At 38.2% G+C, this 20,992-nt stretch overlaps 1 protein-coding gene across 7 annotated transcripts in view; it reads left to right on the plus strand.

The window, feature by feature from the left end:
* The first annotated feature begins 1,364 nt into the window (after positions 1–1,364).
* Positions 1,365–20,992, plus strand: part of si:dkey-166d12.2 (rap1 GTPase-activating protein 1) — an 88,256-nt gene continuing 68,628 nt past the window's right edge. For 3 of the 7 annotated variants that reach the window (XM_013138355.4, XM_013138353.4, XM_020055714.3), the window contains exon 1: positions 1,365–1,679. Coding sequence is in view for 2 of the 7 variants with exons in the window: in XM_013138353.4 (XP_012993807.2) it covers positions 1,656–1,679 (24 nt within the window). In the remaining 5 variants the exon portion in view is untranslated. The remainder of the gene's footprint in view (positions 1,680–20,992) is intronic. The other 4 variants (XM_013138354.4, XM_013138356.4, XM_013138357.4 and 1 more) reach the window with 2 other exon arrangements.

Below are 20,992 nucleotides of genomic sequence, written 5' to 3' on the forward strand. Positions count from 1 at the left end.
ATCCTCCAAACCACCGGTCAAAATAAGCTCAATTAGCTACTACTTTGTTTAGCTCTGGTGATAAATAGCTACGGCTTTTGGTTAATGTAGTTTTTGGGCTCTTAGAATAATGGAACTGATTGTATACTAATACTAATTTCTCAACACGGGTTGAAACTTTTACAAATGATTGCCAATGGACATACGAATTATTTCACCATCGTTGCACAGTAATATAGGAATCCTTACTATGTAAAATCTCTATGGCTCAACACAATGGATATTTTACTTCAGGAACCTCAATTTCTACGTCTATAATGCAATCTATAGTGGGAAAAAGTCTCTCTTTTTAAAAAAAACTACAACTTTCATAGCATCGCAGTACCGTGCTGAAAGGCGCTGAGTGATCTGGAAGAAAGCCTATAGCATGTAGGCCAGCAAAACTGCAGTGGAAGACATTGTGAGTGTGACCCTGAGGTAGGAAGTTCAGTTTAAGCCCGAACCCGATCACGACCGGACTGGGCCTTAAATTCTCAATATGTAGTTGTGCTGGGCTTGCGACAGTGATTTAAAAAAATAAATGAATGCAACAATTAATATAAATAGAAACTACGCTCCCTCCGTTAACTGCAAGGAGGGCATGCAGTTATAGGGCAGCATTGTGCATAGATCGGCTATGTATGCATTTGCTCATATTTATATTTTTATAGACGTTTGGAAAAGTAAAAACAATCCTATAATATGAGCTTTTCAGGCACGATGAAATCTTTAAGTTATTATGTGTTCTGCGTTTTGAATAGGTAATCAAGCCTATACGTTTTAATATTTCCACTTTATTGGGTCTCTTTTGTACAGTGGGCGTATAATGTAGGCTACGTTTGCGTGCATAGCAGGAGAGTTTGTCTTTGAGACCAAATAAGCTCGATCTCATTTTTTATTTACATTTTGAAATGGGAGGTTCATGTTTTTTTCGAAGACTCGGGGAGGGTGATGTGAAAATGTATTTTGTTTGTGGGAGGGTTAACCATTTTAATATTTTCGCGGGGATTTATCCTCCGGATACCCATTGTCATAAAAAATCACCGATCACCCTATCATACCTGGATTGTATTATTCTCTTTTCCAAGTAAATAATTGAATCAAACAATTTTGAAATTTGCAGGGCTGTCAATCCCTTGGTTTAATACTATATTTAGACCTATACAAACACTTTAATACAATTAGTTACTAGTCTTTTATAGTTATCTAGGCTATGGAAATTAGATAGGCAATGCCTTTTGGCAAATGTTCCGAGTAGCAGTGGAGTCTTAATTTCTTCGATTGTATGGATGGAATTGTTTTGCTGCCTATTTTGTTGTGTAGGGTTATGTGGGGTTTGGGCACGTGACAGTGACTGCATAGAATCTTAAAGAAAGGGAAAAGAGAGTTGGATGTTGGCGAGAATATCTGGAATAATGCGTTGTGCGCGGATTGGTCGCATACGCTTTCTGGAGAGAGAACAGACACAATAATTACGTTTCGAGCAACGCAAACGTTTGTGACGTAAACCATCGGGCACTACAGAGGTTTCGGAGGGTTTGAAGCATTTTTCTTTAGCGGGTTCACTTGAATTGTAAAACAGGTGCTCGCCAAGCATCCACGCAAGACCTGATTCATCAATAGAGGTAGGACTCTATATGGGCTACAAGCTCTACGAAAAAGTAAGATTTTCTCGACACGTATTGTAATGTTCAAATACTACGGTCCATATCTAGCCTATGGACCGTAGTATTAGTATTTTTTCATTACCTTGATTACCGATAGCACAACGTTCAACCATTTTAGGCTATTTCTGTTTAGGTTAAAATTGATCTGCCTTAAAACCCATGTTGTCGGTTTATATAGCCTACTGATCATTAACCCGCTGTGTTACTGTACTGTCTCGTTGAGCTCTCCTTTTGCTGTTGTGTTCATGTGGTATTTGAAATGTACGCCAGAAGTAGAACGCCAATCTTAAGGAGTAGGCTACAACATAAAAGTAGGGATACCTTATCAGGAGGACAAAAGTATTGTTGTATTATTTCACAATAATATGAGTCTGGTGGTGATGTACAACAATCGTTTCAGTGTTTTCTTTTTCATGGGTATTGTGGGAGCAACTGCGGTATATATGTAGTAGATCTTTTATCGAAATGTTGTAAACCTGCAAGTAGCAAGATGTGCGAAAATATCATGCAACTATCAAATAAGACCACAATCAGCAAATATATCCATACACTTTCAGAAACGTATGTCAAGATCCAAGAACTAATCGTTAAAATAAACAACTTTTGATGAGCAAATAAATGCCAGACAATCAGACGTTTTTGTAAATAATTATTTGTAACTCCAGAGATTGAGTTGTCATCTGCATTAGGGCTTGGCGATATGACTTAAAAATGATATCCAGTATATTTACAATGCATCAACAGTAACGGATATATAACAATATATGAATCTGTTCTTCTCAATACAATATATATTTTTTAAAGAATTAGTTGAAAACTAGTGTGGTAACTTGGCTACTTATTTATAGGAGTTAACAATTTGGTTTCTACTGTACTGTCCCTTTAGTATTCTTTGTTAGGCCAAATGACAGAAATACAACAATCCTTAGAAGAATACAATTAACAGATAAAGGCTTATAGAAATTATTTAGTATTCCACCATGAATGCAAATAAATGCTACAATAAAGAAAAATTCAATTTATATTGTTATTGTTCAAATAAGTGAATAATCGTTTTGGTCATAGGGACAGCTATTGGATCTGGATTTGTCTTAATACACAAAGCTTCAAGACACTACATTTTGTGAGTGCAAAGTTAACATGTGCAGTTGTTTTTTGCATATACTGTAGCCCCTATGTAGCTTTCCCAAAAATGTATGCACAATTTGATATGACAATGAATGTGTCTTTAATGGTATTATGCATTAAAGCAGATTCTACTAAATGAGGGAGGAAAAGTTAGGGAATTAATTTTTGTTTTATTGTTTGGGAAAATATTAGTTTTTACCCTCATTGTCTGTTTTGCCACATCATACTTAATCTTACCATTGTAGATGTGGGTGTCCTAGAACAAAACCAACACCACATCCTTGTTCCAAAGACTCCACTGAATATAGAACATATTTAATTCATTTTTTGTGATTTTTATAAAATGTATGTGAAAGTGTACCTGATGAGGGTGATTTTCCACTGACTCCTCGGCTTAGCTTTTGGTTGATAGCATGGCTTTTGGGTGTCTGGTTTGCTAGATTCTGCTAAACACAGTTAAAGAACAATGGTATGGCTAGCACTAACATAATGTAATCCAGCAACACATAATAACATTACGAAATTCCGTCACAGCCTCGTGATGATATACTCGTATGGATAAAAGTGATAGAAACGGTTGCTCGCATTACCACAATTGTCGCCTGACAAACTTTGCATATAGCTGTTTTCAGATATAAAAAGTATACACACCTCGGTTAAAATGGCAGGTTTTTGTGATGTAAAAAAATTGACAAAGGTAAATCATGTCTGAACCTTTTCCACCTTTAATGTGACCTATAACATGAACAATTCAATTGAAAAACAAACTGAAATCTTTGAGGGGGAAAAATCCATCTTCTACCGCTTATCCGGGGCCGGGTCGCGGGGGCAGCAGTCTAAGCAGGGATGCCCAGACTTCCCTCTCCCCAGACACTTCCTCTAGCTCTTCCGGGGGGACACCGAGGCGTTCCCAGGCCAGCCGGGAGACATAGTCCCTCCAGCGTGTCCTAGGTCTTCCCCGGGGTCTCCTCCCGGTGGGATGGGACCGGAACACCTTCCCAGGAAGGCGTTCCGGAGGCATCCGAAAAAGATGCCCAAGCCACCTCAGCTGACCCCTCTCGATGTGGAGGAGCAACGGCTCTACTCTGAGCTCCTCCCGGGTGACCGAGCTTCTCACCCTATCTCTAAGGGATCGCCCAGCCACCCTGCGGAGAAAACTCATTTCGGCCGCCTGTATCCGGGATCTTGTCCTTTCGGTCATGACCCAAAGCTCATGACCATAGGTGAGAGTAGGAACGTAGATTGACTGGTAAATCGAGAGCTTCGCCTTGCGGCTCAGCTCTTTCTTCACCACGACAGACCGATACATCGACTGCATTACTGCAGAAGCTGCACCGATCCGTCTGTCAATCTCCCGTTCCATCCTTCCCTCACTCGTGAACAAGACCCCTAGATACTTAAACTCCTCCACTTGAGGCAGGCACTCTCCACCAACCTGAAGTGGGCAAGCCACCCTTTTCCGACTGAAAAATGAAAAATAAAAACCTTACAATAACCTGGTTGCAAAAGTGTGCACACCCTCTTATAATTGGGGATGTGGCTGTGTTCAGAATTAACCAAGAAGAAAACTGGTCAGGGAGGCTTCCAAGAGGCCTACAGTAACATTAAAGGAACTGCAGGAATTTCAGGCAAGTACTGGCTGTGTGCTACATGAGACAACAATCTCCCGTATTCTTCCTATGAATGGGCTATGGTGTAGGGTGGCAAGACGGAAGCCTTTTCTTACAAAGAAAAACATCCAATCCAGGCTGAAGTTGCCAAAAACAAACATTAAGTCTCCCAAAAGCACATGGGAAAATGTGTTATGGTCTGATCAAACCAAGGTTTAACTTTTTGGCCATAATTCCAAAAGGTATGTATGGCGCAAAAACAACACTGCACATCACCCAAAGAACACCATACCCACAGTGAAGCATGGTGGTGGCAGCATGGAATGGCCCAGCCACAGCCCAGACCTAAATCCAATTGAACATCTGTGGGGTGATCTGAAGAGGGCTGTGCAATCTGACAGATTTGGAGCAATTTTGCTAAGAAGAGTGGGCAAATATTGCCACGTCAAGATATGCCAATGCTAATAGACTCCTACCCAAAAAGACTGAATGCTGTTATAAAATCAAAAGGTGCTTCAAAAAAGTATTAGTTTAAGGGTGTGCACAATTTGCAACCAGTTTATTGTGAGTTTTTTTAAATGTTATTTTTCCCCCTCAAAGATTTCAGTTTGTTTTCCAAATTAATTGTTCACGTTATAGGTCACACAAAAGGAGGAAAAAGTTCTGACATTATTTATCTTGTTCTCATTCTTTTACATCACAAAAAACTGGCATTTTAACAGGGATGTGTAGACTTTTTATATCCACTGTAGCTGTTTTCTGCCAGTACACTTGAGAAACAAAACATTTATTGTGTTTCTTACATTTTTTTAATCAATGACATTGATTTTGAGGTAAGTGGATCTTTTATTTAGAAAAAGATTTGTTCTAAATCAATTACAAATAAAAAACTGAATGTAATTCATTGTATGAATGTTAATCCATTTTGCTATTATAAACAGACTGGTTTTATGAAGCAAAACCTAAAATTGTCTGTCCAAATTTTACAAGTAACCATATGTCCTATACCATAACCATGAGTAACAATTATGTTTGGGCCACCTGGATGTTAAACCTGGATGTTAAACATGTAATAAATAGCCTACAGTATATCAAGCTTTTAAAATAATTTGGTCTTATTCAAACGATAATGACTTTTAACTGTACATAATAGAGTGTAAGGAAAAAATTTAATCCTTTTTTAATTCATGTGTAGGTGAGGTAAAATAATTATTGAAACACTTCTGTGAAACCCTTTGGCATAATCTTCTCTGAATCCCTATGATGGAAACGTCCCCTGGAGGAGGGGGCATCTTACCCCGCTAGTTGAGCAAAATGTCACTTTCTTATACAACACATTTTTGTCAGCTGTAGTCATTAATTTTCCTTTATAGTTTGTTATCCCTGTGCATGATCATCTTCATATACTAATTTTTTCCAAACCTTTTCTGTCAGCAGTATTTCATTGATCTCGGAGGGGGGCCTTCCCCCTTGTTACCCTATTGATCAGTGGGTACAAAGCACACCCCCACTGATCTTGAATTTAAGTTGTTTGCTTATTCCTTGATATTTTGGTGTGAATGAGACTTTTATCCCTTGTATGAGCAATCTATCTGAGTAACAGTGTGTACGTTATGAGTTTCAGATCTGTTGGGGACCCTGCTAGTTATTGGACTTCATTGGGGTGCAGCATTACATTTTGTCCTCAGGAATAGACAAACATTATTTGGTTCGCAATTAAAAACATATTTTAATCTTAAACCCATTTTCTCCCATTCCCCCTCCTGTCATGAATAAATATGTAGTATCCCCAAAAAACCTAGGCGATCAAGTGTAATAAGCAACATTTTATTTTTCTGAACATCAATAAATCTGTAGTAAACATTAATAAAACATAAATAAAAATGCATACTACACCTTTTAAGATGTCAATATATACATTCTGTCCTCTGGAAAGCCCTTGCTACGGTTTAGGAAGCATCTAATGCATATCTGCCTGCCTGTCTGTTTTGCCTCTGTTACCCACCGAATGCTAAGGATCACCTGTCTTCCCATCATGAATTCTGCTGGCCTGCCCTAAGACTTATGCACGACAAGGATTCAAAGCACACAGACAATTTGGGAGCGGCTTTGTCTGTGAATGTCCTTGAGGTGCACAGCCAAAGCCCAAACTTGAATCCCATTTAACGTCCACGGGGAGACCTAAAGATAACAGCCAAATAAATGGTGTGAATACTAATGTACATATAAAAACATTTATTTTCAGTATATTTGCACACATTTCCTAAAACATGTATTTGCTTTATCATCATGGGTTATTGTGTGCAGATTGATGGCAAAAAATAGGTAATTAATTAAGTCTATCACAACAACAATATGTGGAGAAAGTAAAAAGTTCTGAAGACATTCCCAAGGCACTTTACAGTGTACTAGGCTTCTACTGTTTGTCATGTTGTAATTTGTATGGTCCTGTGGTGATCATGCACACATTACTCCTTTTCAGATTTTACATTTTATGAGGGGTACATTTGTTCATAAATATCATAATATCAAACATTTTGTCCTCCTCTATCTCATTCTTTTTGTCATCCTCCTTGCAAGCAGTATGTGTTGAATAGAAAAAATACCACGGTCTGGCGCTTTCACCATCCTTTCCATTTTAAGGATCCACAAGCAAAGTTTTGTCGTGTTGCTCGTTTCCAAACCATTATACATATCTATTCAACCAAAATCTGATTCCAAAGGGAATAGAAAAAAAATAGGATGCAAATGGAAATAATGCCCCAGGACTCCCTTTCTAGCAGCTCCATGTACTCGTCTCTGGACATTTGGAGAATGCAGCACTATTTCAACATTTGAAAGTGTCTGCCTCATAGAACACAGTAAGAACAAGGAGGGTGCGAGAGAAAGCAGTATCCTTAGGGCTGTCACAGTCAGGCCCAGACAGCCTTGTGTCGAATACACTCACAGCTGTTTAGCAGTGATTTTCAGAGGTTTCAATCATATTAAACTGATGATTGATTGATCTTCATGCTTTGATGGTCACCATGGTCACCCCTCAAAGACAATTCTGGAATAATTGTCTATTGTCAAGAACATCTACAGTAGCCAATGTCCTATTCTGGACTAACTGCAGCCTAAACCTGTAGTTTTTAGTACAGGCTTTCCTTGAGTGGAACATAAAGTATGACCAGGCATCCTCAAGGGTGGGGATAAGGTCAAATCAAAGGCCCGTGTTCATATGCCAGGTTGTGTAAGAAGGCATCTTAAAACTGCCAACTACACTAAACCTTGATTGACCTTGTGATATAGAGTTTCTCAAGGATAGGCAAAGCATTGCCTTAGTCCTCTGGGGACTTCTTGCGTAAGAAAAATATTGGCTATTGCTTTTTTGTTATTTATTATTTCACTATGACTACCCTAAAACAGCATTTCTTAATACATACAGCCATCGTAACATCAAGCAATTTCATTTTTACTTTAGGACACATGTGAAGAAACAATTATGTGATTCAATTAAAAAGTATATTTAGCTTTTAGTCTATTGCAATAATAATTCATCAAATTAAATATAATTTATAAAATCATTTTTATAACAGCAGTACCTTCCCACCTTAAACCACCTTGGACTTGCTAATACTGTTTTGGTCTTGTTCGGTAAGGGAAGAGGTAAGTCATATTGTTGTTCAGGGGCTGGATTCTACACCCTTTAAATGAATCCAAATGTCATTGGGAGGTTAAAAAAGTTTTGGAAGACCGTCAAGTAATCAGTGAATCAAGAAAAAAAACATGGATGTGTCATCTGATTTCCTCTATGATCCTCAATAGACAGGTTAAAAATTCCAGTTTCGACGTCATTTCTGTTAACCATAGAGGGAATCTGGTGACATATCTGTGTTCCTGAGAGTTATGACTTTATTTTAAGTGGTCATACGGTTCAAAAGCTAGAGTTGTATGAGGGAAATAGAAGGCCCTCTGTGTGTGTCAACCAGTAAATAGTGGACATGGAAGCATCAGTGCTGGAAGCATCAGTGCAATCAGTGAAACGTTTTCATATTGGATATGCCACAGACTGACAGGCCATGTTTGAGAGTTGATATAGACCACAGATTTACTCTCCGTCACTATCAACACCAAAGATAATTAGCTGATGGTTGCTTTCTTAGGTTGTCTGCCCTTAGCACAGTTTTTTCCAAGTCAACATTACTGTTTTGTATCAGTGGAAGCACTTACAGCACTAAAGCGCAATAAAATAATTTGTGACATTGTGTCCTATATTGCTCAGTTGGTAGAGGAGTATGCTTCCCATGCCAGGATTGTGGGTTTGACTCCTATGGGTTCACAATATGAAAAAAAGTGCTGAAAATGTTTGCACTCCCCTTTTAAGTTGCTGTGACTAAGTGTCTGTAAAATTACTTTAATCTGACTCAATACAAGGCCCCGACCGTAGATTCCTTAGTCTGATTCATGGGTAGAGAGTGAGTATTGGAAGGTCAAATCTAATTTTACAATTTGAGAATACAGTAAGTTCACAGTCAAGTGATGTAAATATATTTGTATCTAAATATAAGTGTTGTGTAAGCATGGATTGTGGGTTTGAGAAGTTAAGGATGAAGGTTAGTCGCAGCTTTGCAACACTCACAGGCCTGCAGGGGTCATGAGTCACTCTTTTGACAAACAGATGATGACTTGTTTGTCTGCAGTCTGCTCTGTCAAATGTCATTCACATGTCAACTCGCTCTGGTTTCTCTTTCATACTGCTTCCTTGAGTGACATGGTCATTATGTAACAGTGTGTTTAACTCCGGTCAAAATTCACAGTTTCAGCTGATATTTGATTGACACAAGTAATGGCCAGGGACTGGATGAGTAAGAACAGGCACAAGAAATGTTCTATACAGTATAATGGTAAACTGTAGATTTGTCCGCTCAGAAATAAAGGGTTGCACGATATTGACAGAATGTGATATTGCGATATTGATTGTGAATATTACAACATCGATATTAATTTCAATATTCTTTAACAAAAAATGCCATTTGCACTGTATTTGCCTTCATTGCACATCTACAGTATACATCCCACTTGTATATACATTATACTCAATACTTGTAAATTTTCTGCCCTCTATTTGCACTTCTGATTAAATGCTACCTGCATTTCGTTGTACTGTACTTGTACTGTTCAATGACAAAGTTGAATCTAATCCAAAGTGTTCTTAGGATATGCCCCCAAATTCAGTCTCTATAGTAGATGAACACTTGTCAACTCTCAAACAGGGCCAAACCCAGGTATTGGCTTTTTAGACACGGTCCCTAATCAACACTAAAAGCAAAATAATTTAGAAAACATACACCATTTCAGATTTGTTAAATTGTTTAAATCTCAAATCTAGTGCAAAGGCATGTTAAAAGCATTGCACTCGACCCCATTTATTGCCTTTTGGATTATACTTTGGTAATGCTTTTTGTGACGTGGATCAAAATTACAATTACAGTCTATCACGTAACCTTTTGGCCACTAACGTTTCCTCTTCGATCTCCGTTGTTTCGTTGTCTCCCTGAGCCACACTCATCTTCTTACTTTTCTGTTCTTTCTTTTCTTTCGCTCTTCTGACTCGTTTCGCTGTCTGTCTCTTCACTCACACGCTGTCGAAGTATGAACACACGTCATGTGGTATGCTCCATGGGGGTTTGTTCGTGTAGCGGACAAACTTGCATGTGACAGGGCAACTGGCCAATGAAACATGATCATTATATAGCGGTTTCAAACGGGCTTTAAATCGAACACAACAAAGCCACACAGCCAACGGACGCACCTTTCCACAAAATAAACGGAATATTGCATACTTTCCACGACATTTTCGATGTGATATTGCGCAACGTTATATTGCAATAACGGTATTGAGTCAGTATATAATTTACCCCTATCTGAAATGCAATCCAGTGACCTTTGGGTTGCTGGTCCGATCCTAACCACTAGGTAATCAGCTAACACCTACAGGCAGACACCTCCTATAAATACACACACACAGCAGTGGCACGTCTCTTCCTGATCTCATTGGAAGAAAATATACTAGGCTCTAAATACTGTAGTATTACTGTAGTATTTATATTTGATAGTATTCACTGTAGTATTTGTGCGTGTCGTGTTCTTGCAGACGTACAAAATAATAATAATTGAGGTGTTTTTACATCTAGTGTCCTTGCTGATGTATACTAGGCCTATAATATAAAAAAATGAGAGAACAGGTATTTTTGCAGCCTTGCTGGCAGGTAGTGATTGATTAGGATGTCCACTATGTTGCTGATGCTCTGGTAAGCCCTTGATATCTTCAGTTAGCGTTCCCATAGTACTTTGTTCTATGAATCCCCATCGCTGTTAGTGTCCTTCACTGCATGTGTTGTCTCCCTGTATGGCTTCCACCACTTCTCTGGAATACACTTGGTTTCTGGCCATGCATACACCTGTGGCTTCTGCCGTAGGTGTAAAGACGTATGCCTCTCCAGTGTATTCCTCTCCTTTATCAGGCAACACCTCTGTGCATCCGGAGTAGTTAGTCATTGTCAGTGGTGAGACCGTGTTTGGCATTCTTAACTCACATTGTTTACATTTGCTCGGTGGAATTCACCCAGGTGCACCGCTCCGTATGGGAAGGTGCCTTGTATTGGACTGCAGTGTGGATTCCAGCATCTGTCAGTGTTCAGGTCCTCTTCTATGTGAGATGCTTGTTCAGACTGAATGATGAACATACAACTACATTACCACGGTCTGCACACACAGTGCCACAAAAAAGTATTGGCCCTCTAAATTATTTCCTCAGTTGATCCATATTTGTCACACTTAATGGTCTCATATTGCCTTACAAAATGTAATATAAGACGAGGAGAACCCAGGAGAAATTCAGTGTTTAAATGATAATTGTACTTTTGAAGGAAAAAAGTTATCTAACACCAACTGGAAAAGTAATTGACCCCTTAGTTACTCAATCAATCCAGTAACCAAATTCAGTTGATCATTGGATTCAGTTAGAGGAGACACACCCAGGCTTGATTACTGCCAGCAGTGTCTAATCCAAACATGATTTATATAGAACCTCACCATCAGGCTACAAGGTCTTAACAAGCAGCACAACATGCCGTGATCTCAAGAAATTCCAGAAGAGATGAGAAAAGAAGTTGTTGAGATATATCAGTCTAGAAAGAGGTACAAAGCTGTTTCTAAGGCTCTGAGACTGAGAAACAGCTTTGTACCGCATTGTCTCCAAATGCTGAAAACTGTGGTAATTCTTTCTAGCCGTGGCCGGGCTACCTACATTCCTCTAATGGCACAGCGACGACTCATCCAAGAAGTCACAAAAACACCCAGGGCAACATCTTAACTTAACGGTCATCAGTCCGTAAACTGAAGCTGAAGCGTAATTGGGTTTGCAGCCGGACAATGATCCTAAACACAAGAGTAAGTCCATCTTAGAATGGCTCAAAAGAAACCCAATTAAGGTTTTGTAGTGGCCTAGTCCTGACTCGAACCCCCTAGAGAGTCGCAGGACCTTAAATGAGCAGTTCATGCTCGAAAAAACCCTCCAATGTACCGGAATAACAGCAATTCTGCAAATAAGAGTGAGCCAAGCTTCATCCGGAGCGACTGAAAGACTGATCTACAATTATAGGAAGCATTTGGTTGCAGTTGTTGCTGCTAAAGGTGGCGTAAGCAGTTATTAAGTTTAGGGGGCAATCTCTTTTTCACACAGGGCCAGTTGTTCTGTAAATAAATGCAATTATCATTTCAACACTGAATGTTGTGTTTATTCTGGTACTCAACGGCCAGAACAAATTCTGTGTTTGTTGTGAAACTTACTTGGCAATAAAACTCTTTCTGATTCTGATTTGTCATTTTGTATGAAGATCTGTAACCATTCAGTGTGACAGATGTTCAAAAACAGCGGGAATCAGGAAGGGGCCAGTACTTTTTCACAGAAATGTAGAAAGAGAAGTTCCAGGTCATATTTGGTAGTCTTGTATCAATTATACAGATTGGGTTTCTTTATTGTTAGATTACATTGTGATTACATTTCTCTGGTATACAAACAGCAATCTCTCCTTGTAGTTCTTCTATACTAAGAGAGAAGGAAGGACCAGGATGATTCCTACTTCAGTTCTCTTAATGATAACGTGTACTGACATTTTCTCTGTGTATGATCTCCACATTTCTTCTTATGTACTGTTGATCCGTCTTGGAGACTCTTTTTGTCACTTTAGTAAGTTAAAAATGTTTTAATATATCCTTTTGTGGTAGACTAGTTCACTTGGGTCAGCAGTGTCTGTCCGTTTAGAAAGAATGTAGGGCTTGGATTTCTATGCTATCTGTCAAACTTTCCACAACTGTTTGTTCAGTCCTGTTAAATGATCAGTCGATTAATCGTTTGTGCCAGACAAGCCTCCAAGGCTACCATTTGTGTCTGCTCTACTCTGGGGATAAAGTGTATTTCTTCTCTATTCCTTCCCTTTTTGGATAACTTAAAAAAGTAGCCTATTTTCTGTGTTGCAGTAGGATCCTTTTGCACCACATCAGAAAAGGGACTCCATTGTAAATGGTGCATGGATTGTAGTTTTGTTTAAAAATGTTTGTCTTCTACATTTTGCCAAATCAATCTTCTTGTCACGCTGCTCACTCAAGCTGGAAGTTTACACTAGGACAAAGGTGCTGGAGGTGAACGTATTCCCTGGCAACATGCCCACCTGGGCGACGCTGAGCCAGTTATTGTGCCTCACTGTGCTAGACCCGTCAGGCACGGTCTGTCAGCTGCAACCAGGATTTAAACACCTGTCCACAATGACACACCTTCATCTGCATTTCTGGTTCTAAAGAATATGATTGACCTGAAGTTAAGCTTTCCCATCTTTCTTACTGTCATAACCTTCATAAGTCATTGAGGTTCTAATTAACAATGTTAATTGTCTAGAAATATTTCAACATTGTATGTGCCATTTTGACAGTTCTTGTCCTCCAGCATCATAGTTTGTTTTGGTATCTATCTTAATTTAATATCTTCTTTTGTTTCTGTTTTTCTGCTTGTCTGACTGTTGCCCCCAGCAATGTGGCGTGTACAGAGCAAAGTAAAAGTCTTCACATATTATGCCCAGTTTTCTCATGTTTCTTTTCTCTAAATAGAGATTCACAATAGATTTTTGTCTAATCTTTTTTAGAGTAAAAACAAAAAAAATACCAGATTTTTATAGTAATTTAGCAGAACCTCTTATCCAATGCAACTAACTGTGAGTCTGAGTGCATTAATCTTAATATCACTAAATGGGACTACTACACTACACAGTGGTAGTTAGTGCATCACTGTCACAGTAGATTTCAGATGTTTTCCTCTCTTCTCAGCTTCAAGAGGTTCCTCGGTAGGCTGCAGATAATCACATTGCTCATCATCAGATGAATGTGTGTGGGTTCTATTGTCCGAGGAGTTTTGTGTAGGTGTTACAGAGGTTTTATATTTTATTTTTGTAGAGTGTTTCGTAATGTCATGCTGTCCAGTATTGTTGCAGACTGAGATCTCAGGCTACTTAAAAGCTTGAGGATATTTCTGAGCCTATTTACTTGTTCTGGGATATTTTTTTTTAGATTAAATGGGGGTCGGTTTGCTGTGACCTTTCTGTTTCACATAACAGCCCCCATGGGTTTGAGATTTTAAAACAGTCCCATCTAGCAGATAAAACTGAAAATACTAATATCAATAGTTAAGAACCCACAGATAGTATGATTAGAATTCTGTTCTACTATCTCAATGGCGTACAACAGTGTAAGGATATTAGTTCTTATTTCTAACTTTTGGCAGCGTATGTTTGGGTTCCTGTGGTACTGATTTCCTAAGGCATTTAATCTTCTATAAAATAATTATTGCAGATCACATTATGTTTTTAAAATTAAATGGGACATTTGCATCTGATCAACTGACAATGACAATGCCCAACATAAAAAAATAATATATTGTATTTAACCCATTTAAATTGTCAACCCACCCTCAATAGACTGGGATTTTAGCTGGGACCCCTTGGATTTCTTTTTTCATTCAATTATTAAACAATGGCCCAGGAAATACTAATTAAAACTATCAATATACTGTACTTAGGCATGATTAACCATCTGTTCAACGTGTGTGTTCCGTTGGTTTATACTGTAATTATAGTATGTACCATAAAAGGCAAGAAAGCATTATCACAGAATTGGTTGTATTTTTTTCTCTGTATGTTTTTTTTTTTTTTTTTTTTTACCAAAGATGACCAATGGAGTATGTAACTGAAGAGCATCATCCAGAAAAAAGGCTTTTCAGAATTTTATGTTTTTAATATGTTGTCCTTTTCAAATGCTGTATATATAATAATCAATAGTCAATAATCATGGCACGAATTTAATCTAAAACTGTATTGTTTTCCACTTTGAGCTACTCTGCCACCACACAACTGAACTACTTATCCCTTGTCTTTGCTGGGTGCTTTCTTGTAAATAGCAACTCATTGGCTTTTAAGTTTGAATAAGGACTGATTGCTGATTAGCAATTGTGCAAAGACATTTTATACATGCAGAAGAGGTTCACATTCAAAGGGATAGTTTTATCAGTAGTTGCCAAATTGTAAATTTCTTTACATAATTTTTTTTCTCAACTGAGATTTGTATGTTTTTTGGAGTGTTTTGAAATGTGCTTAGCATATGCATTGTGCATGAAAGCAATGAAACAATTCTAACTAAAAGCTAACAGTGACAATACCAGTGGGGTATTCCAAGAAGCTGGACTAGTTACTTTGTGGTATCTGTTAAACCAGAAACTGCAAACTCCAGAGCCACATGGCTCCAGAAAGAGATCTTGAGGTATAGCCTGATCAGAAACATAGCAACAAATGCACTGAATCAAACCTGGAACCTACTAGGTTAAGTTAATATTTTCCTTTTCCAAGTAAATACTACGCAGAGCTAATCTACAAAACAAGGGACTGACCCTTCACAGGAAATGTAATTCACTTCTAAGCCTGCATTGTGTACTATGCATAACACATACAACAAATTATTGGACATTGAATAGATCCTTTAGATCTTTCAGAATAGTATATTTCTGAACATTGTAAATTATACACTGTCAATAATTAATCTGGCCAAGATACTCAGCCATTATACAGTGGATATAAAAAGTCTACACATCCCAGTTAAAATGCCTGGTTCTTGTGATGTAAAAGAATGAGACAAAGATAAATCATGTCAGAACTTTTTCCACCTTTAATGTGACCTATAACGTGAACAGTTCAATTGAAAAACAAACTGAAATCTTTGAGGGGGAAAAATTAAAAACTCACAATAACCTGGTTAAATACGTGTGCATGCCCTTAAACTAATACTTTGTTGAAGCACCTTTTGATTTTTTTTACAGCACTCAGTCTTTTTGGGTAGGAGTCTATTAGCATGGCACATCTTGACGTGGTAATATTTGCCCACTCTTCTTTGCAAAAACATTCCAAATCTGTCAGATTGCGAGGACATCTCCTGTGGACAGCCCTCTTCAGATCACCCCACAGATGTTCAATTGGATTTAGGTCTGGGCTCTGGCTGGGCCATTGCAAAACATTAATCTTCTTCTGGTGAAGCCATGCTTTTGTGGATTTGGATGTGTGCTTTGGGTCGTTGTCGTGCTGAAAGGTGAACTGACATGATTTATCTTTGTCTCATTGTTTTACATCACAAATACCTGGCATTTTAACCGATGTCCAATTGCATAGGGATTTTTTACGCAACTAATATTGTAATGGTGTTTGTATGATGTTCTTATATTTAGTTCTCCTGCCAGGATCTTTTTCCTTGATACTACAATTTAGGTTATCGGCTTGACAATCATTAGTGTTACAATGAAAGTTTGACAGGTGAAGTGAATAACACTGATTATCTTGTTATCATGGCATCCGTCAATGAGTGGGATATATTAGGCAGCAAGTGAACATTCTGTCCTCAAAGTTGTGTTAGAAGCAGGAAAAAAAATAAAAGAATCTTAGCATCTCCAAAACTGCAACCCTTGTGGGGTTTTCCCGGTCTGCAGTGGTCAGTACCTAACAAAAGTGGTCCAAGGAAGGAAAAGCGGTGAACCGGCGACAGGGTCATGGCGGCCAAGGCTCATTGATGCATGTGGGGAGTGAAAGATGGCCTGTGTGGTCAGATGAGCTACTGTAGCTCAAATTGCTGAAAAAGTCAATGCTGGTATTGATAGAAAGGTGTCAGAACACACAGTGAATCACAGTTTGTTGTGTATGGGGCTGCTTAGCCGCAGACCAGTCAGGGTGCCCATGCTGACCCCTGTGCCGAAAGTGGGCAATGGGCACGTGAGCATGGAACTGGACCAAGGAGCAATAGAAGAAGGTGGCCTGGTCTGATGAATCATGTTTCCTATTACATCACGTGGATGGCCGGGTGCGTGTGCGTTGCTTACCTGGAGATCACATGGCACCAGGATGCACTATGGGAAGAAGGCAAGCCGGCGGAGGCAGTGTGATGCTTTGGCAGTTATGTTTTGGCTGATCGGCGTATAATGACCATATTTTCTTGGCCAGTTGCCCTGTCACATGCAAGTGTGAGTTCACGGGTCTACTACATGACCATACCCTGTGGTGCATACCACATGATGTGTGTGCATACTTTGACAGCGTGTGAGTGAAGAAAGAGAGAGAGTGAAATGAGTCAAAGGAGCGAAAGAAAAAGGACAGAATACTAAGAAGATGAGTGTAGCTCAGGGAGACAAAGAAACAACAGAGATCAAAGGGGAAAAGTTAGTGGGCAAAAAATTACATGATAAACTGTAACTGTCATTTTGATCCACGTCACAAAAAGCATTATAAATGAATAATCCAAAATCAATATAAACATCTTGGCATTAAATGGAGTTGGGAGTTTAGAAGACTGCGATAAAAAATTAATGAGTGTCCGGTATTAGCTACAGAAGCAATGCTTCTAAAATGCCTTTGCACTAGATTTGAGATTTAATCAATTTAACAAATCTCAAATGATGCCAAGAAATACAGGTACCTTTACATAGGCTGAAACTCTGGACTCTTCTAGCGAACAGCATAGCTGTTATTTTGCTATTTGGGCAACCCTAGTACTGAAGGCTCAGGATGTTATTAGCTGATTAGAGCTCTTCTCAGGTTGACGTTTCTGTATTGAAATTCTTTTATTCTATAATTTTGAGATACTGGATTTTTTATTTCCATGAGTTGTAAGCCAAAATCATAAAGACTGAAAGAAAAAAGGCTTGAAATGTTTCACTTTATGTGTAATTAATCTAGAATGTATGAAGGTGTCCGTTTTTTATTTGAATTACGGGGAAAAAAAATACTTTTTTAAAAGTATGTAAATGTTTTGAGATGCACCTGTATAGCTGGATCTACTTATTAAATAAAAAAGACATCACTATTACCCTATGGATCACTCAAAATAAGTCAAACTGTCTCCGTCAAGGCTCTACAGTATGTTTGAACGGTCATTATCCCAGGTCTATGTTCCATGGTCTCTATCTACCGAGTTCAAGGGAGAGGTATCTGGCCCTCAGTATTAACCTCAGAGAAGGGGTTACATGTGGTGCGGATTTCACATGATTTAGCGAATGTCTGTTGCAACACTGCTGAATGCCTAGAAGTCCTGCATCCCGGAGTTGCCTCTTGAGACTGGTGCTTTGCAAGTACTATTTAATGAAGCTGCCAGTTGACCTGTGAGGTGTTTCTTTCTCAAACCAGATACTGTGATGTATTTGTTGTATTGCTCAGTTGTGCACCGGGGCCTTCCACTCATCTTTCTATTCTGGTTACAGACAGTTTGCGCCCTTCTGTGAATGGAGTATTTGCCTTAATTTCTCAGAACAAGAATAGCCTAATGAGTGACATAAGAAAGTTATTTGTTTCTGGCTATTTTGATCCTGTAATTGATCCCACAATTGCTGATGCTCCAGATACTCTAGAGAAACTAGTCTAAAGGCCAATTCTGGACAGTTTTATTACTTCTTTAATCAGCTCAACAGTTTTTAGCTGTGCTAACATAATTGGAAAAGAGACATTTATAAAGTTGATGACCAAGCGATACTGGACAAAAATAGCCCAGTATTCATTTCCAACAGAAAGCTATCTGCTTTGATGTCACAAAATTAAGTTATCTTTGGGGTGGTCTGAGATTTAACTTCAGCATACTCTTTTAATTATAATAATATTTTACTGACATATTCTGGGTGTATATGTGGTCTGTAGTAGTGTTAATTTATTTTAAGATTCACCCAAAAATATTTTTGATCTGTTCAAATAAAAATTCTACATGACACACTACAAAATATACGACAGTTGAACTTCTCTAGCCTGTATTACTAAGCCAAATGCCACTGATAAAATCCACCATATTGCAGTTATATGGAATGTAATGTCTCCTCTGAACAGAGGGGGGTGATGGTGATTTAAGAGGACTGTATTAGTCCACTTATCCTTTGGAGTTATTGGTCTCTGCATCAGGATTTCCTATAAAAAACTGAATGTAGGTGACCTTATTAGTACAGAGTGTTTTAAGATGGCAGATTTCCTTAACTATTGATATAGGGAATATCATCAAACATTTTGAGAGCAGAATGCTCTTTTTTTTCAGGCTAGGGTGTACCTATTAAGCCCACTACTAGCTGTGGACTGAAATCAAAAAGAGGAAAATATACAGTATATACTGTATATGCAATGTTTATGTCTATGAATATATATGCTTTTTATATCCATGATACCATTTATTTCAAGCCAAACAGATTTGCCATTATTATGGATGTCCCAGTGCTGCCACTTCCTGCTGGTCAATTTAGAAGTTACAGAAGAAAATGGTGTTTAGATCCCAACATATTCAAATGTTTTCATATATTTTCTTGGCTTTTTAAGTAAGTGTTTCATGTTTTTTTTGTTCTTGCGTATATTACATAACCGACTGTACAGCAAAAACATGCTAGATGTGAAGCAATCAATACATTTACTTTACTTATTTTACAGTTAAAATATACTGTAGTTTCCTCTGTATATGTATTGCCAATAAATCTAACTTTAAAGTAGTTTAGTCAAATAATAAGTTATTCAGTCTTTACTGTTATTCACAAGGGTTCCTGTTAAGCCCATTTGGTTTCCTTGTATGGAAACAGATGGGATAGGTGTGTTGTTTGGAAACAGAATGGATAGGTTTGTTGTTGTTTTTTGCATTCAATCCGCCAAACTTACATCTTTTTAGATATGATGCCTAAAAAACATACAGATTTTTTGCTATGGGTGTGATATTATTTCCAATTTGTTTAGAAAAAAATTGCAGTATATGTTACGTGTGTTACATTTACATATGTTACATTTTGGTGGGCTTAATATGTACACATACACTAGGTGTGTAGCAGAAATGTCAAGAATTGTCAAGGGGTTTGAGCTGTGTTGAACAACTAAATATTGAATGGGTTTCTGAAATTTGTTCAGCTAATCCCAGATGACAGGAGTCATGAGAATCATGTAATAGGTTGTTGGCCCTGTTATACCTCTGTTGGACTTTCTAGTTTCTTGTCTAAACTTATTACTGGATACATTTGGATACTATTATGGTTCTGTAGTTCAAAACGTTTTATTTTTAGACCTACAATGACTCTGAAAAACACAGTTTTTAGAAATCCATACTGCTATTTTATAGCTGGAAACGCTTCTTATATAAATGATCCCCATATCCCCAGATTACTTGTGGCTGATCATGCAACATAGCACACCCCACAGTGTATGAGATGAGTGTAAACTGTGCGTGTATGCCTTTGCATTTTAATTTATGTAAAGTTCATGCAAATTAAGCTTGCATTTCTAGGCCTATATGAAAGCACAATAATGGAGAAATTAACTTAGTTGAGGATGGAAGAGAGCAGCTCTACTACAGTACATACACCAAAGTGGATGGAAAACTATAGATAGAAAACTGGAAATCAAACATCACTAATCTTCAGGTTAGTACGTAAAAACGTATGGATATTGGCAGAGTTTTTCCCCCCATTTGTAACCTACTGAAAGCTCTAAAGTTGGAGGTCAGAGCTTTTTCCGAGTTCACTGTTTTTTTGAGCAAAGCATTTCATGTGGAATTTCAGTTTTTGCATCCCCATAGGGTTAGTAATATTGGACAGTGTGGGCATATTTTACTTACATTCCACAGACTTTTAGTCCCCAGAAGGTAAATAAAACACATACACACACACACACACACACACAGGATGTCATGTGACCAATGGAACACTAGGGAATTGCGCTTTCCCCTTCCAAATTAAAACTGGATTATAGTTGAATTTTCTATCACATCTTATTTGCATCTTGCATCTTTCCATAGAGTCTTGCCAGCACATAACTGCCAGTTATACCAATTGTTGTGTTGTATTGGACTCGCCACTTTAGGGATTGTCTATTCATAACATACCATACATAGATGTGACAAGCTACACTGAGAGATTTGTTTGTGTAAATTACATCTTTAGATTTATTCAAGCAGAAAATAGCTAGGCTTTTGCACTGACAGTGCACCAATAATGAA

The sequence above is a fragment of the Esox lucius genome, chromosome 17, assembly GCF_011004845.1.
Source record: "Esox lucius isolate fEsoLuc1 chromosome 17, fEsoLuc1.pri, whole genome shotgun sequence".
NCBI classification, from domain to species: Eukaryota; Metazoa; Chordata; class Actinopteri; order Esociformes; family Esocidae; genus Esox; species Esox lucius.